A 19,025-nucleotide genomic window follows, 5' to 3' on the forward strand; every position below is an offset into this window, starting at 1 on the left:
GTAATTAACTTTTGTCATCTTTTACTATTGGAAAGGACCCGAGCTTTCCAAATCACTGTTCTGTAAGTGATGGGAAACGAGACGGCTGTTACCTCTGCATCTCTGTAAGTGCTCCAGAGCTCCCCTCCACCTCTAGCCTCAGTGATGTTCACTACAGCTTCAGCTGGAGCTGCCAGCAAACGCAGTAGTGTTTCAGGGCTGTTTCAGGGAAAGAGGCCCTTTAACTGCAGGATACATCAGAGAAAGACCTGAAAAGCGAGTGACCGCACTTGTTTGTACATCTCTGCTGCTGGGACACCACACGGCCACAGAGCGACTGCGTGTGGATGAGGAGCAGCCCAGCACGTGCTGCTGTTTGTGGACTTCGACAACTGCCTCACACAGCAGGAGGAGCCAAACCGAGGCTCACAGGACTGACAGCAGCAGCAGTTCAGCCATCCGTGTCAGCACAGAACAGCTCTCGATTTGCTCAGCTCAAAAACGACTTGGGCCGCACTCACCTTTCTTCTGCACAGATCCGCTGCTGTGCATTTTAGCAGAAAGGCCACTCTCCCATTCCCTTCCCTCTGCCCCTCCTGGCACCAGTCGCTCTCTCACCCTACATACCACCACTGGGTCCCCCCAGACGCTTCTTTTCTAGCAGGTCACAGCCCTGTGCTGCTGTGTGAGGTGCACCAGACGTCGTCACTTTTGCTGAAAGGTGCTCGCTAAGCTTCAAGACCCTGAGGATAAGGAAGAGTGGTTTTATGTTAATTCTGGTCACACACAAAACCAGTGGTGTTCAACTCTAAGCCATATTACACTTTTCTGCGTTACAGCAAGAACAGGCAGAGGAAATGAAAATTCTTTCATTCCATACGTTTTACTTGATAAAAAACACACAGCATACCTATTTTGTGTCAGCTTGCTTTCATACATGGAATGGAAGAATGAGGTACAGTTCTGTTCCTAGATGCAAAGACGTCTTTTAGTTTAAAGCTTTTTTTTTTTCTAAATTTCATTTCAGATTGCAAAGTGAAGGGTTTGCAATCAGTTCTCACTCACAGAGACCCCAACTGCAGCACCTACACAGTACCCACACAGCAAAAGCACTCGGTGCAGTGTAAAAGAAGCCAACAAACAAAAAAATCTTAGCAGTGGAAATCCACATGGTATCTGCTTCCATTCCATGTCCATAGGCCTGTGAGAAGCAACGAATCATAGTCACAGAGTAACATCAAGTAACTCTTCCTTTCATATTGTTAATGTCCACCCTGCGTTACTCTTTTAATTGAGATCATTTTCATGATGTTGAAGTGCATTTAAATAAAAAAGCTGAATGTCTGTATTGTTACTGGCTAAAAAACTTCAATGACAGCACAAAGATTTAGAAACAAAACATATATCCAACAGCAAACATTTATTGTTTCAGTGCAGCCACCAACACCAGCCACGTTCTGCTCACGTTCACGCAGGACATGCACACAGTCTGCAGAACATTGCACACCGTATTCATCATGCTTAAAGGTTCGGGCATTTTCCAGGTACAGACCAGCAACCAGTGGTTTGAGGCAGAGGTGAAGAGAGATCAAACACCCTGCAGAAGATTGTAAAACAGGCATACAAGAATCAAAAAGCTTATTTCCCCCGTTTGTTCAATTACTTTGGTGATTACAATCCTTAAAAAAAAAATGGCTTAACTGTAGAAAAACACTGTCTCTATTACCAAACACAGCTTTCAGCTGCATTCTTTCGTACAAAAAGTGTAAACATAGATTGTGGTGTTTTGAAATGCGCTCCTGAGACATGCAGCCTTGAGTGGGAAATATTTTGTTGCTGAATCATTTCTTAACGTGCAAACTAAGGATAGTATTATGAATGCTTTATGGCCCAGGCCAGACCAACAGCTTACAAACAACGAGGAAGGGATGCAATGCATCAGACAGGCTGATACTCTGCTTTCCATTCAGAAGTGTACAGGGAAACAGCCCATCAAGTAGGGATCCTGCTTCTCAGGTACTCCAGCACTGCAGCCGTTCCTTTTGCCAGAATGGCTGCCCGGGGAGTGCGGAATGGATTTCCTTCTAAAAGAAGTGTCCTGGAAAGACAGAGACGTGCAGTTATTTGTACACAGGCTTTTCCCTCTTGCAGCACATTCACACACTGCATACAGGGGTAAGAATCTTGTGAAATTCTTAAGTCCTCTTTTGTTCTTCCAGAACAATTTTAATTTTGCTACCTTAATTCATGCTAACATACCTTCTTTAGAGACAGCTGAATTCTAATTTATGCTAATTGACTATTGGTGGCACACCCCCCCCCCCTCTTCTTAAGCAAGTCTTTGCCGAAATACAGAGTGAGAAAAAGAGCTGCTGAAGTGCATGAATTGCACAGTAAGAATGAAGAACAGTTACACTGCAGCCTCTACGTTCTAGCTTGGCTGCTAGCTCACTTTGCACTCTAAATTGCCGTGGAGGCTTTTTGCCTGTGTGTGTTCAGGGGGGGCTGTTTTATTCTGCATATTTAAAGACCAGCAAGAAAATATACTTTACAGGGGAAAACCACATTACCACATGATTTGTTATTTCTGACATGACAGAACTAGTTAAGCTTAGCTGTCTTTGAGGTATGTCACATAAGAATACTGACAGTCATGGCTCTTTAACAAGCATTACTATTTGCTCTTTTATAGCAGCCTTACACAGGTAAGGAGCCAAACATACTTACTGGCACCCAGGGCTGTGGCTCACCCACCTGGCCAGCAGGCTCTGCAGTGTGTAATACACACAGCCACCAGAACTGTCCTCGGCTTTAACATTAAACTACACCAACCAACACAACCTGCCCATTTCATTCTGCATACTTCTTTTAGAAATCCTAGCATTTTCCTTCATTCTTCTGCTTTCTCATCCATAGCCAGTAAGCAGTGAATGTATACAGCTGATGTTCCTACCTGGAGAGCCGAGTGGTCAAAGCTGCTGAGAACTCAGCAATTAGCACTAGGTGTTTGGTATATTCTCCAAATGCAGACTGTCACAAGATATTACATAGTGTGCATCAAGTTCTGCTAATAAATATGCCTGAATTTATTTTATATTTTAAGATCCCTGATGACTTTTCGTGTCTTCATTAATGAAAGCAATCTCCTCTTCAAATATTACCACTTCTGTTCTTAATTTTCTGCTGGGCCTTAAAATGGACACTTTAAGGGTAAAATCTGAAATAATTTTAGTGACTGAAGTTGCTAACCTTCTAGCAAATCAGTTTTGGCAGAGAGCAGAAAAATGCCCACAGGAGGGGCGGTCCTAATGCCAAGACAGCTCTTACTGCAAAGAGCAGCCATCTAAGAAGCTGAGCCAGGAACACATACCTTCCAGAAAATACAAAACTAAAGCTGGACTCTACCAAATGTTGATCCTTACAGTTAAATTCCACTTTCAGAAACACTGCAACAAATTTCTGGGCATCTGGTTTTCCAGGTACGTTTCCGTATTACTCTGTCATTTTAGTTTTAAATCCTGAAACAACTCCTCCAATTTTCTACAGTCCTGAGAAACGATGGAAGGAACTGCACTGTTTTACAGATGGTAAGAGAGACCATTTCGTGCATTGAGACTTACAAGAAAATCACTGCCTTACCCTCTGACAAAACACGCCTTGAAGAAACCAGGCAGAATATGTTTTTACAACACAAGTCCTCACTTAAAATACACACCTCAGAGTTTCACAGTTCCCAAGTTCTGGTGGCACCTGGAGAAGGTCATTATTCTGGAGGTCCAGCGTCCCGAGCTGCTCCATCTTCTTCAGCTGCAGAGGGTCTACAGCCCCCACCTGGTTGTTACTGAGCAGGATGGTCTCCAGTGTGGGGATGCGGTAAAGGACACTGGGAAACACTTTAAATCTTCAGAAGGAAGAGAGAAAAGTCAGCAATAGGGCAATTGATAAACCTTTAAAACGGGACAGTGCTTCAGCACTGTTTATGGAAGTAAATATTTACATGTGCTGCTGTTTAACCTGATTATTTTGCACGAAGCCAAAAAGCTGGGTGGAATCTGCACCGTGACAGCTCAGCACCTGCAACAGAACTGCAGCCAAGACCACCCATTTTACAACTGTGAATGCCAGCTCGTGTCACACAGAAAGTGACTGCAGTGCGAAGAAGAGAGCAGTGTGAGCAACTGCAGGACTGCTCAGGGACACCACTCTCCTGCTGCTTTTCCCATCATCTGGAACTGATGTATTATGGGTGCAACAGGGCGCTCCTGCTGGCATCCACTTCTGTTACACTGCTCACAGGTCTGTTTAATCCTTTTTAAACCAGCTTCTACTGTCTCTCTCCAAAACGTGTGATAGAAAACTCCAAAAATATACCACTACTGTGTAAAGATGCACATTCCCTTCAACTGTTGTAAGCTCACAGCTAGCTGAAGCCCTTTCTCATTTTACTTCACATTAAAATTACATAAAATTATTTTTATTGTTATTGAAAAAAACTGGAATAGTTGCTCACCTATTAAAAGATAGATTTATTACTTGTAGTCTTGTCAGTGCCTCCATTTCTTCAGGTAAAGACGTCAAAACATTATTTCTGTGTATCAAATTAAGACAAAGAATAATGACCAACTTCTAAGAGAAGTTTTAGTTACGAATTCACAGAAAAAGAACACCCAGGTTTGCTGGTGCTAACAAGCTCTTTCAGACCACTCATTTACTTCATAAATGGATCAAGATGGCAAACCAAGTTTGTACTCCCATGTTTACCAGTAAGGAAACATAAAGCCTGTTCTCTAAGGATTCCCAAACACTTCCAGAAACATGCTTGGCAGTTCAGCTACTTGGGTCCCACAGGGAAGTTCAGGAAATAGTCCCACGTTGGTGCCAAGGTCAATTGCTGAGATAACTCCACACCTCTTGAAAATTCATTGAGTCTGAAATCCATTGGCTCCAACAAACTCATTTATGGCCACTGTTACTGCAGCACTTTCCACAACAGGAAGCCATTCAGAAGCTTCTTACATAGAAGGAAGGTTTGTAAGGACAAACGAGGCACCCCTTGAGTGCTACATAAAGAGTCATTACAGGAAAATCATTCATTGAAAGATGCTCCAGCTCCAGGTAGAATACCAGAGTTGATACCTTCACTGTAATTCTTCCCAGATATACTCCCAGAATTGCTTTCTGTTTTGTTTCTAAATATCCTTTTAACACCTCTGAGAAGTTTTTAATGACTGACACAAGACCTTTCACCACAGCAAGCCTTAGAGCTTGCCCGCTTTTTTGTGTGTTTCTCTCTAACCCATGCCTAAATTGAGGCCACTTGCTATTTCAGATCTGCCGGTCATTCAGCTGGCAGGGAGCCCTTTTGGGAAATGAAACATTATTTCAGTACTGCTATTCCACTGCAACAGATGGCTGGTTTAAAGAGGCATGAAAACGAGTCACTGGGAAAGGAAGTCCAACACTCATCACAAACCTGATATCCAAATGTGTCAATTTATGAAGCGTGCACAGCTCCAAGGAAACAGAAGAGATTTTATTGAAGCCAAAGTCGACATCACAAACTGAGTCTTTCAGCTCCACGATCCTGAAACCCAACATGAATATACTTTTACTATGGAAGCCCAGGTTTGCATTCCAAGTTACTAAAAAATCTGTTTTATTCTAGAAGTCTACAGATCAAGGAACTTCTTACAGCTCTTGGCATTCAGAAGCCATTTTGAGAGTGGAAACTTCACCTGTGAAAACTGCCTGTCCTGGAGTCTTACACTTGATGTAAAAACAAAGCTCAGAATCACTTTACTCGTAGAAGGGTAAATTTCCTCTCACAGATTAGGAGAGTAAGTTTTGCTACAAAGACCTACTTTCTTAAATGCAGTTAAGAAAGATTTCAGAAATTATGGCACGAATGACCATCACTGCCACCTCCTGTGAATGTCTCAACAAAAACACTATCCATCTTCTTCATGCAGTTGAACAGAAAGAGACTGCTTCTTTTGTACCATTTTTTTGTTTCTGTTCCACACTTCTGCTATTACAAATTGCAGGAAACACAGTCTTCACTGCATCCTGTGAAAGGAATACTGTATCAAGATGCTTTGATGTAAAGTATTTAAAAGCTCAAAAAGTTAGTTGCTGAATCTCTGTAAAAGAACCTCTGTTGTAACACTAGAAGCAAAAGGCACTTAAACAAACCAAATATCCACCTCTCCCATCTGGACTATTACTGCACTCCTTGGCACCCAGCAGCACACCATACCTACACCTTCCTCCCTGCTGTGCAGAGGAGCCTCTAACAGAACAAACAAGCATGGAAGGCCCAACATTCCTTCACTAAACTGTACCAACAAGAGACTTTCTTCTATGAGAGACAGCGCCTCGCCAAGTTCTACGTGCTAAAGGCTAATTGTTCAGCACATTTGTGTCCCAGAATTAAAATGTCACCCCCACAAATACAGTGGCATTTTTAAAAATGAGTGCTCATGATGCTCTTAGGTTACTGAATGCAGTGAGCCTCCTCCCTGCACAGCACCAGCATTTGTTGCCTTTGCTGTCAACAGAAAGCTCTTCCTTGAGATAAAGCAACAAGTGCAAAAATGTCCAATGCTATGTGATGGGACAATGCCTATCAAGCAAAAGAGCATGGAAATTGTTCAGGCTTCCTTAAAAAAAAAAAAGCTATCTGAAGAAAGTGACTCCTAGAAGGACCTCTTCTCTAGCACAAAGCTATCATCTCATAGTTTACACATGTATTATCTTCAAACAAGAGGACCACTTTAGAGAGAAAACAATACTAGACTGCAGTTAAATACACCACTTGATTATGATGAGAAGTCACACTGCAGTCTGCCCTTACTCATTTAGATAATGCTTAATAGTGCAGTACAAACGACAATGTACAATGGAAGCACTGCTGCATATAGCCAAGCCTCACTGTACTGAGATCCTCATGCAGATGAATGGACCCTCCTGCGTGTCACTCACACAAGAAATGCCAGCATTATTCAGCATCCCTGCTATGTCCTCTGTGCGTGTTTGCAGACATACAGAAGAAAAGTGTAAATATCCTCAACTGGGAAAACAAACTTACTAAAACCAACACAAGATGCTGAGAAACAAAACAGAAAAAAAGCAGCATGTAAAGAATGATCTCTACAGAAGTACCTTGGAGGAATGGCAGTCAGCTGATTCTTGCTGAAGTTGACACTGGTGACAGGATTGCTTCCGACCGCATTGAACACGTCATCAGGGATCACAGCCGCCTGCTTCTCACTGCACAGGGAAAAGCACTGAGCTCAGCAACAAGTTAATCATCTCTTATTTACTAACAGGACATCTTTGAGGAAACAATGAGCAGCACAATAGATACATATGTACCTACAAACTGACGTCCTCACAGGACTGTTAATGAGAAAGCTGATCACTGCCCCACGTCACCGAGGCAGTAACGTCATTCCACCCTGACAGCTCATCTGCTACCTGGCTTAAGAGCATTCACTAAGAGCTGAATTAGGTCACTGCCTCAGCACAAATGCTGTATCTTGGGTCAGATGTGCAGCAGATAGGTGTTCAACAGGTTTCCTCCTCAGTTCAGAAAACGTTCCCCCACAGTGATGTGCAGCTCATGTAAGCACTGGATTTTGACCTTCTGAACGTTTATGGTGACTAAAGCCATCCCAACCCTTTCACTGCAGTCATGTCCTTTCTGCATCCCAGTTCTTTGCAGGACTTGCATTTTATCTGGCAGTTCTCAGCAAATGTGGTTTTCTCACCCTTTCCTAACCTAACAAGTTAAACTATTAGTTAATATAAGAACAAACTGATAATGTACCTCTTGTGGGATGTTTTGAGACTTACTGTTACTAAGGAAATGTAAAAAAAAAAGCACCTGAAAGGATCAAGGATTTCAGTGAATTAAAAGGAATGGTACTATGAAAAGTTGTATTGAAAAAAAGAGATGAGCTGTAATTCAAATCTGCCTACTCCTGAACACCCAGAGTTTAAGTGCAAAATACACCTCAGAATCTGCAGACAGTCTGGTATCTATCGTTAAGCTAATAAAAAAAAACACAGGAAAGCTTTATTCCAGCTTTTGAAACAGGCAATATTTCAAACCACATACCTAAATTCCAGTAATTTGAGGGTAGTTATGGCATGCATGTTAATCCTGGACTCACTTGGGAGAGTCATGGCTGTCACAGGAGGCTCCTCGCTGGGGCTGGTTGTGTCATCTGGAAGGAACACGTAGCAGTCACACAACTACAGCCTGCAGTCAGACGTGCCCTCAACAGCCTAGGAGGAGAGCTGTAGTGTCCCTCGTTACCTGTGCTTGCTCGTTTTGACTCTTCCTGCCTTCTGCATTGATTGCATATAATCAGATTAATATTATGTCAAGGTCTTTCTAGCAAGGGGCTTTTGTAGTTCAGTTTCCAGATTTGGGTTGTTTGTGGGCTGGTTCTTTTTTGTTTGTTTGTTTATGGAGGCAGAGGGAAGAGCTGACTTGGATTGTGAAAAAGATAGGTCACACACCAACACAGCTGTCGTGCTAGCTGTTACATCAGGCAGTCACCTCAAGGGGCAGGGAGCTAGAGACAGTGATGGACAGTAAGATGGGCAAGAAGTGATCCACGTCAACTTTTCTATTCAACTACTTCCAGAACAGCCAAGCTGACCACAACTATAGTTAAACCGTTAATATTTATAAAACCCTTCACAATGCCCCCCTCTGTAGAGCTCCTTCTGATTACGCCCTCCAACACACATGGAAAACTCGGCGGCTGCTCTGAAGAGCTCAGAAATGAAAAACCTTGTTGTGCACAGCCAGGCTGTGGCACTGTCCCCTAGGAGCTCGTGGGCACTTCAGAATGGTGAATCACAGAATTGCAAGGTTGGAAACGACCTGCAAGATCATCCAGTCCAACCACCCTCCCATTCCTATCAGTACCACAAGCTACTAAACCATCTCTCGTAGCTCTTCATCCAGGCGCCTCTTGAACACTGCCAGGGATGGCGACTCCACCACCTCCCTGGGTGAAGCTTAGCTAGAAGCCCAAACATATGATAAATCCAACTGCCACTAAAAGAAGAATGCTACAAGAAATTCAGCAGCATTCATGAACTAAAGCCTACCAACTTGCCCCCATGCCCAACTAGGAATTCTTTCATTAAGGCCAACAAGGTTAGTGGCACTTGTTCAACTTCAGCCTCTGCACACGTAAGTCTGTTGCTGCTCCTGGTTCAGCTCCCCTTAAATGCTCAAAAAGGCACAATAAAACCACAAACACTAAGATCCATGCAAGACCTTAGCTTGTTTTGTCACCCCCAAATATAAAACCTGCAACAGGTCAGCAGATGAGCACTAAAGCATGTACTCAAGCATCCAACTCATTTTTGCAAAGTTAATAATACGTCAGATTTGCATGGGCACTTCAGAGCAATTTTACACACTGCAGTAATCCAATTAATGCTGCCATCCTCTGGCAGATGGAGAGAAAGCCCACTCACAAGTCACACATACCATTCTCAATTCAATTTTCCTATATGTATCATCAAGAGCTCCAAATTAAAAGGTTAAGCATTTTTTTGCATTTAAGTGCAGCATAATTATTTCCATGCCATATATTTAACATGTCCAGTGAACTCAGTCATCTTCCCTATTTCATGTCTTAAAATCTAAAAAAAAGAAAGATTTCTAAAGGTAAAAGAAAATCCTGTTTTGAAAAGATTTGCTCTCCTCCACCTGCAAGTTGCTTAGACTTTGACAGCCAGTTTCTTATATCATCAAAAAATGGTGTCATCTGCAATACTTCAGAAAATATGGAATGAAGTGAAAAACAACAAAAGAGAAACAAACACAAAAAAAACCCCCACCCCAAACCACAGAAAATTAACCGAATAACAAATGATCTCACTGAATGAGAGGACCAAGGAATAGTCTGGAAAGCTGCACACCAGCAGCCTTTGAACCCTTTTAGTACAACGGATCCAGAAGTCCTGCATCACTTACAGAAACTGATATCACCAGCTAGCTGCTTTTTAAATCGCCCAAGTTACATCTCAGAACCCAGAAGGGGATTCTGCAGAGAAGTGCAGCAGTTTGGTTCAGAGAATCAATCTTGAGATATTTCATCTGAATTTGTGCTTTGTGACTTCTTAATTATTTCCAGAGGGAATGGGGGGGTCAAGGCTTGTATCACAGAGGGACGAACGGGCCGGGATTTGAATTCTGTTTAAAAGAACCTCTTACTTTCTCCCCCAGGATTTTTTATAGTCAGCTACATGGTGGAGTTTGTGGCACCACCATGGCCCTGAGGCTGCCTTTCTCATGCTTAATTGCTGGGAACCGCAGGACTGTGCTGCCCATACTACAACATGAATGAGTGACACGTATTACCTTTGCAAAATCACCTACACTTCTACACTGTGACAAAGCCAGCAGGCAGACAGCAAGCTGAAAATGAAGAATTCATTGTGGAAATTTCCCATGATGTCCAAAGGAAAAACAAACAAACAAACAAGAAACAACTTGAATTCTTCATTCAAAACACATAAAGGGACCAGGGAAAAACACTTAGTGTTTTTCTAAGTTTCTAAGTGATGACACTCCATAAAGAATGTTGTATTATTCAATAGAGTAAGAAAAAGAACAGCACAGAAATACAGAGCAAACCACTGAGTAAAGAAACTTATTGCAGGGTAATTGCAGGAAACTGGCAGCACTTTTAATTTCTTAGAGAGATTCTCTGTAAGATGCAACTCAATAAAACAACATACCTTGGATTCTGCTTCTCAGGTATTTCAGAAGTTCCTGGGTGCCTTTCTTTAAAAAACAACAGCAAAGAAAGAGCAGAAGGTCAATAAGCATTTACCAGCCAGCATTTACACCGCTGTTCTGACAATGAAGACCAACGATTTTGGTCACATAACGGAGCTCATAGCACAGCTGGTTATAAAAGCTACCCAACAATTCCCGGGGAAAAACCCTATTTGCAACAGCTCACGTCCTTATTTCTTTAGAGTTTTGTGTATTTACTCCAGCTGAAAATTCCCAGCCCCACGTTACTACCTTGGGCTCCACGTTCTTAGCTTTTCATCTGAAGTTCTTTGGCCAGCTCCAAGAGCAAGGAAGAACCCTTCAAATGAACTCAGCCTTCTCTAAAGAGCTGTAGCGTAATTACTCTTGAAGAAGAAATTCACTATTTGACGTGGAAATAGATCTGGATTCTGGATTCTCTTAAAATTTTATTGGCAATCCTCTCACAGCAACTTCTACTGGTCAGACACAGTAACTGCACGATCTCCAAGTCATTACCTATCATCTCATCCAGCCCGTTTGTTTTAGGACAAAACTAGCACTTCCTTACAATATTGGACGTTTCTCTTTGATGTTTTAGAATAAGAACTGAAGCAGCAAATATGAACTTTTCTCATTCTAGCTGACATTTATACTATATGAAGACTGATCTGAATGCAGAGGGGATGAAGAAAACGTGGAGGATGGAAGGGAAGGAACACTCACAGAGAATTTGGTGAAACTGGACAAGAACTGAAGAAAGAAGACAGAAGAAGATAAGCTGCAGTGCATACAATGTTCACTTGACCAGATCACATTTTCTCCCTTATTTCCAACATACATTACTGAATTCCATTTCAGTAGGGGACATTCAATGCTATTTATTTTTAGAGAATATTTTAGAGAATTTGTAAACATTTATTTTATAGCAGTGGCAAAAGAAAGAAGTAATCTATACCACCAATGAGAAGGGTTTGCTGGGATAGAAATTAGAAAGAATTCTATAGCAGCAGTGGTCCCTGTGAGCCAGCCTCCCTGCTGCCCATGTACTTGTTCCTGATGTGTAATTCCCACCTTCACTTCGTAGGTCATCCATAACTAAACGCTGTACATGATACTGTCATTGCTCAAAACACATCTGCCAGCAAATACTCCTTGGAAATTGAATGCAAGGTCTTTAATTCAGGCAAGTAGGAAAGGAGAAAAAAAATCCATGCTCATCTTGGAAAGCCTTCACATCAAATACTTGCCTAGCACTGCAATGAGCTGTGACTTGCAGTAGGATTAGGCAGCAGACAGCTGCTCTATCCTTTCCCTAGATACCTGCTGCTTCGTTTGTAATATATATTACAACATCTACAGCAAATCAGGAACAGGTCCTGTGAAGCAATGACTGCTTTATCCCACAGTTCTCATCACGTTACGCATCGCATCAGAGCCCCTGGGAATGGCAACAAAATCACACAAACAGCAGTGATGAAGAAGCTGAAGCTACTTCAGATGGAGGGGCCTTTTAATAATGCTGTGCCTGCACCGTGTGCAGAACGGATGTCTGCAACATCACCAGCTTTCATGTACTATCTAAATGGGCTTACTTGCAGAAGGTCTCTTCGAATGGCTCTCAAAGGATTTCCTTCTAATGCCAGGAATTTCAACTGAGAAAGGTTCCCCAGCGTGTAAGGCAATCTGCAAACAGAAACAATCCATTTCAGATAAGAGCTGCTTCAGTACAAATCCTAAGCACTGGCAATTGTCTGACAGAAGACCTGGTATTCTGAAGCTTGGATTCTAACAAGATACACAACACATCACATTTAAGAAAGGCACCGCACGACTGCAACACTGACAAAACTAAGAAACGGAGCCTTCGTTTTACAGTCCAGACCTTTTTTAATTACTGAAATAAATCACCCATAGACTCAGCCACCCACAGATGCCCCAAGGAAGGCCTCATCACAGACGTGCATTTTTTTATTACCTACTGATGTCATTGTTAGAGAGGTCAAGTCGCTCCAACTTCTGGAGTAGAGTGATTTCATCAGGAACCAATTTTATCTTGTTGTCCCGAAGTTCCAACACAGACAGGGAATTCAGGTGCTTCAGGTCTTCTGCATTTAGTATTTCAATCTGATTTTCACCAGCATGTAACTCCTATGGAAACAAAGATTGCTCACAGATTCAAATGGTTCTTTAAACCCAGAAGAGACATTTGCTGCTGGATGTGCTATACAAATACACAACCTCACATACCAGCAAGAATTGTGCTAGAAAATGCTGGAACAGCTTGGAACTGAAGTGCAGAGTTTGGAGTTATGCTGAACTATCTACATATCTATCTACATTTCTACATCCTGTGATGGATTTGGTTATCGATTATATACCTGGTGACATTAACATTCAATTGGCCCCATCACATTGCTGTCCGATGAGTAACACACTTGTGATATTCTCAGACAGGCAAATTGCAATTATAAACAGAAGGAAAGTTAAGGTCACAACATTTGAAGGCTGTGACTCTTTTGAATGCACACTTTCTCCAGTTACAAGAAAAAACAGGAGTGAACAAAGTAAGTGTAGATTGATTCATAAAATGTTCCCATAAAATGGAGATAAAACGCAGCTGTTGCAGGCAACATCACACTTAATATTTAAGTCATTCTTCTCCTTAAATACTTTTTTTTATTTTCCAAATCTGAACATTGCTGTTTGTCCTCCAAATGCTGTTCAGACAGATTAAGATGGGCAGTAAGACTAAACACACAAGGATATGTATTAAAAAGAGTTCCACGCACAGATTTATTAACTTCTGATCACAGCAATTCACGATAACTTGTATGGGAGCTAACAATCACTATTCTCAAAGCTCACTGCAAAGACATTTACAGCACCTACAGCACCCAGCAATTCAAACCTTGCCTTCAGTAATTTGCATGAAGGAAGTTCTGGCAAGGAACGCAGTTTATTTTTCCTCAGATACAGCTGCTCCAAAGATGCCATACTGGCCAGTTCAGAAGGTACAGTTTCCAGGTAGTTTTTTGTACAATCCAGTTGTCTTAGGCCTACAGAATAACAAAAGAAAATGGAAATAGTTTTCTGCAGAAGTATTGATACCCTATTTTTTTTGTTAAGGTAAGCATAAAAACATCTTGTCACATCCAAACTTCAGAAGAAATCAAATTGGTCAGCATCAGCACTGCTGAAAGCAACATATTTGCTTTTCATTTTTCCCTCACAAGACATTCTGGAATGCCTTCAGTGACACTGCCAAATACTAGCTCTTGTTTGGAGTAAAGGACTGCAGGCAACATGCAGGTTAGGTCTAATGTCATAGGCCATCTCAGAAAGATCTGCAGGTAATTTCTGTAGCACTGACAAAAGCTGGCAGTCTACGACCTGCTCCTACAGATCTGCCACAGCTATTAGAACTCGTTGAAATCGATGTGAGCATCAACACCAGCAAGCTTGGTATCACCATAACAAAAGTTAACTCCTATTGCTGACCAGTTCGTGCTGTCCTGTCTTTACCAGTGAATTCAACTAGCTCTTATTTATGCTTTACTTTCCACTCAAAACATGCACTAAACACTCGTCACAGTTCTAAGGCTAATAACTTCACAGCAGAGCAGGAATCCTGACACTTTCCTAATAGTCCCCTGAGCATCTGTCAAATAATACGAACTACAGGAGGATGTAAGTTTGATACATGGGAGCTGTAGTAGCTTTCTTCTTTTGTTAAATAATTCTAAGCTAGTCCTCTTGAGAATACTTTAAATCCTTCAGAACCTACTTTCATAACCTGGAATATTGTGTAATGTATTTCTGAACATAACTACAGAACTGGCTGCCTGACATTTAACAATCCAAGGAAACTAACTTACTTCTCATTGCACTGATATCTGCAGGCAGGTTTCTGAGTTGATTACAAGCCAAATTGAGTCGCACCAAGTTAATGAGCAAAGCAAAACTTGTTGGAATGTCTGTAAGATGATTGTTGGACAGATCCTGAAGAGTAAAAAAAAAAAAGAAAAGAGAGAGAAAGAGGTTATAAATAGAGATGTTTAAAATATCCCATGGGTGCTGTTGTTGCAAAGTTAATTACTGGCAGAATGTTCAAACTAGATTGCTGACGTCTCCAGGATTTCCCTGGTAGAGATGTGAATGGAAGAGATAAGTCTCCCATGATGGACAGATCACCAGGGACTTGATTTTTCTTAAAATATCTGGAAAATCCAAATCGAAACCTGGTTGCAAGCACATACACAAAATAGCTGATAAGCTCCATGAATTACTGAATAAGGTTCTCAGACTTTTTTTTTTTTAATTAGCAGTAAAACATAGATAGGTTGATGTTTCTGAACCAATCAGTGTTTTTCAAGAAGTTGCAATTTACCAATTCTTCTAAACTGACGAGCTGCCCAAATCCATCTGGCAGGTGGCTCAGCTCGTTGTGCTGAAGAAGAAGGCTCTTCAAATGTGACAACTGCAGCAGCTCTTCTGGGATGCTCTTCAGCTTGTTGTGGCTGGTATTCCAACGTGGAAAACAAAGCCAAATAACACTTGTTAAAAAGTTTTGAGAACACAACCACGTATAGAATCTTCTGCTACACACCACGCTGCCCCAACTAGGGTTGCATCACGCACACCATTTGAGATGCAAACTCTTCAGACCACAGAGCAAGTAGGAAGCACAGCCAGCATTAGATGCATCTGATGCTCTGTTGTTGGCACAGACCAACTGTTCAGAACAGCTGTGAAACATTTCACCTCGCAGCCTGCATGTAGGCGTGCTGCACAGGACACCATCGCCCTTAAGAAAATCTCCTTCTTACAATTATTACAGCCCTTTACAGTGGATTTGTTGCCTAAGAGAAAATAAATTTCTTTGTTAAAGAATACTTTTCAACCACATCTGAATCTACAATATTCCAGCTGCATTTAATGCTTGTTTATGGTGCAGTTCACAGACAAAAAAGAAATGTACTCTCCCCTCATGTACAAACTTACAGAACAATATGAAAGTTACAGCCTGAATGATATCTTCAGCTATTTCCAATGTATATTATTCATGAAAATAGCATTTTTATTCCTTTAAAACACAACTTCTGTACTGAAGCAAATGAATGCTGATACAGCTTTTGTGTGAGTATTCAAAGCATCAGTATTCAGCTTCCAAATAACACTGTGACTTTTGAGTAATAGTCAAAATTATCTTAACAAACCTCAGACCATCAGTTTCAATCTAAAACATATAATTCTCAATGCATTCATGTTCTCTATTAAAAACAAACAAACAACAGATATTAACTTTTCTGAAAATGAAATTGGTTTTACTAATCTCTCATTCACACCTTGAAAATCAATGCTCTAAGTTTGTGACAAGTACCTGACATCAAGTTTCTGAAGATTTTCTAATTGTCCTAAAGCAGAAGGCAGAGATGTCAGCTGGTTATCATGTACCTGGAAAACAAGTTTTGGAATACTTACTGAGTTGCACTTTGTAGGTTTTCTTCCACTCACTCAGCAACAAACCAAGTTGAACTAATGCTCAAAATTATTCTGTGCATTAGCAACACCTGAGTATGTGCTTCAGTACAATTCAGTCCATTCTCAACACCTGTGTACATTGCTCTATACCATTCAGTCCACCACCAACACCTGTGCACGTCTGTTCCTCTGCACAGTTACCAACAGCAGCACTTTAACTGCCAATCTTGTAGGTTTCTATTTGAGCGTAAGCACTGAGAGATCAAATTATTTGATATGAAATCTGCAGAAGCACATTATGCAGCAACAGCTCTTTCAGTGTTCGCGATGGGACTCTTGGACCTCTCTGCACAGCATTACCCACTGCCTGTGTGTAAAGCAATGTACCAAGGGGAGACAGGGAGCAGCCCCTTGTCCTGAGAATATACTGGTGCTGCTTCTACACATCCACTGCTGCAGGAAATGGAAAACAAGGATCTAAAGCTATGTTGTCCCATACCATACAGCGAGACCACGACCTCACTGATATGGGATCCCAATACGTACATCAAGAACAGTGAGCGCGGGCAGCAGCCTGACGTCCTCAGACAGGCACTGCAGCTGGTTGGAGGCCAGGATCAGCTTGGTCAGGTCCGTCTGCTCCCACCAGCGGTCCGCAGCACCGAAGGAGAGGTTCTGGTGGGCTTCCTCGGGGGTGTCCAGGTTGATCCGCCACACGTGCTGGGGCACTGCAAGCCAAAACACAGGGCTCAGCCGGACGCTCCACACAGCGCTCAAATGCCCGTTTTCTCAGACATATACACGGTTTCTCAGAATACACACACACGGCGACTTTTACAGAGCCGCTTTCCCGAAGCTGGCAGTCCTAAGCGCTCCTAAACAGCGATTACAAGGTAGCGATCGGCCAGCGACAGCAAAAAGAAAGCGGGCAGGGAATATTCATCGCTTTCTTTCTTTTTTTTGTATATCAAAGAAGGCAGGAAGCAGCCGGCCCGCCGAGCGCCCGCAGCCGGGCCACAGAGAGCAGCCTGGCACGTAGGGCAGCCAGACACGGGCTGAGCCCGGCTCCCCGGCTCCCCGGCTCCCCAGCCCCGCCCGCAGCACGCCGCCTCCACACGCTCACCCTCGCCGAGGCCGCGGCCCGCCAGGTTGAGCTGCCCGCTCTTCCGGGCGGCCCGGATCAGTCCCTGCGGCACGGCGGGGCTCTGCTCGTCCGCCGCCCGCCTGAAGCCGGCGCGAGGATCCCCCGCCCGCGCCCTCCGCGCCGCCGCCATCCCGCAGCGCTGCGCCCGGCCGGCACCGCCCCGCCGCGGGCAGAGCGGGCGGAGCTCCTCGGAGGGGCGGCGGGCTGGCGGCGCTCCGCGTGGGGCACAGCCCGCCCGCTGCCGCCATTTCCCGGCCGGAGCGGCCGCGCCGAAATGGTGTCACGGCGGCCGGTGAGGAGGGTCGAGCCGCGGAGCAAAGCCGGGCTGATGGAGCTGCGGCTGTGCAGGCTGCAGAGCGGGAGGCTGGGGGACCTCATCGCTCTGTACAACTCCCTGCAAGGAGCGAATCCAGAAAAATCATGAAATCATAGAGTGATAGAATGGCTTGAGTTGGAAGGGGCCCCAAGGATGATAAAGCTCCAGCCCCCCCCCCCACACACACATGCAGGGCCACCAATCTCCACATTTCATAGCAGCCCAGGCTGCCCAGGGCCCCATCCAACCTGGCCTTGAACACCTCCAGGGATGGACGGGGCATCACAGCCTCTCTGGGCAGCTGTTCCACCACTCTCATAGCAAAGAACTTCCCCAGACATCCAATCTAAACCTTCCCTCACTGAGCTCAAGAAAAACATTTTAAACATACGCGTAAAGGATTCCAAAAAAAAAGGCACTTTTACTGAAACTCGCTATTTGTTTTTCCTCTTCCCTTTAGCCCAGAGTTCAAAAAAATTCTGCATTCCAGCCCTGGCAGTTAGCAGAGCAGACAGCCCAGGCAGTGCCATCAGTCACGGGAACAGATTGCCTGTGGATGCCCCTTGCAGGCACTGAAGGCCAGGCTGGCTGGGGCTGTGAGCAGCCTGGTTTAGAAGAAGGTGTCCCTGCCTGCAGCAGGGGATTGGAACTGGAGAATCTTAAAGGTCCCTTTCAACCCAAACCATTCTGTGATTCTCTTGGCCCGGTGCTATCAGCAGTGCCTTGAGGAAAGTGAGAACGGCCATGCTTCCTGGACACAAAGGATGTAACCTTCAGTTCCAAGTTTTCAAACACAAACTGTTGGGGGAAAAAAAAGCTTTTTCTAGTAAGTTCCATTGGACTTGTGAGCAGTGAGTTTGGTGCTAAACACCAGCATGGGTCAGTTAACACATGGCCTGAGAGCCCACTGGCCGTCAGGCACTCGCTTCTGATAGCAGGCTTGGTCTTTCTGATTTTTAACCACTGCTCCTTAGTTCATTGGCATCCCTGGGCAATATTGCACAGGGAAACGCTGAGCTTTCCCACTGCGTATTTCCCAAAGCACCGAGTGTCCGAATTGCATTCAATTTGTCCCTGCGAGAGGAAAATCTGTGGGCAGGAGCAAAGCTGGAGCTGGCCGGCTCCGCCATTGTGACAACAAATGGGAACGGCCAACTTCCCGAATTACTAGCGATCACTACTAAAGGAGCACCTTTACGCACTTTGGGAAATAACTGGGAAACACGCAACCGCTCGCCGTGTAGCTGAGTGTCAGACATTGCTCCGCAGCACTCAGCGCGCTGACGGCAGTGTGCGCACACGGCAGAGCCGCC

The 19,025-nt window shown here is 43.6% G+C and overlaps 1 protein-coding gene across 1 annotated transcript; it reads right to left on the reverse strand.

Annotated features, from left to right (window-relative positions):
• Positions 1 to 1,384: 1,384 nt before the first annotated feature.
• On the reverse strand, positions 1,385 to 17,526 carry LRRC40 (leucine rich repeat containing 40). The gene is made up of 15 exons (XM_042873248.1): positions 17,376 to 17,526; positions 16,799 to 16,980; positions 16,152 to 16,225; positions 15,159 to 15,288; positions 14,647 to 14,770; positions 13,685 to 13,827; positions 12,747 to 12,919; positions 12,364 to 12,454; positions 10,750 to 10,795; positions 8,099 to 8,207; positions 7,141 to 7,248; positions 5,453 to 5,563; positions 4,490 to 4,567; positions 3,695 to 3,880; positions 1,385 to 2,077 (listed from the first exon to the last, which is right to left on the reverse strand). The coding sequence occupies exons 1-15, from the start codon at positions 17,524 to 17,526 to the stop codon at positions 1,972 to 1,974; spliced, it is 1,812 nt and encodes a 603-aa protein (XP_042729182.1). The 3' UTR covers positions 1,385 to 1,971.
• Positions 17,527 to 19,025: the final 1,499 nt, after the last annotated feature.

The sequence above is a fragment of the Lagopus leucura genome, unplaced genomic scaffold, assembly GCF_019238085.1.
Source record: "Lagopus leucura isolate 7727_CA_CO unplaced genomic scaffold, USGS_WTPT01 Super-Scaffold_100009, whole genome shotgun sequence".
In the NCBI taxonomy this organism is placed as follows: Eukaryota; Metazoa; Chordata; class Aves; order Galliformes; family Phasianidae; genus Lagopus; species Lagopus leucura.

Coding starts and splice junctions, on each gene's coding strand:
- LRRC40 (XM_042873248.1), bottom strand. CDS start 17,526: ATGGCGGCGGCGCGGAGGGCGCGGGCGGGGGATCCTCGCGCCGGCTTC. Junction 16,226..16,798: donor CCGCGCTCACTGTTCTTGAT/GTACGTATTGGG, acceptor CTTGTTTTCCAG/GTACATGATAACCAGCTGAC. Junction 2,078..3,694: donor GGGAACTGTGAAACTCTGAG/GTGTGTATTTTA, acceptor CTGTCTTTCCAG/GACACTTCTTTTAGAAGGAA.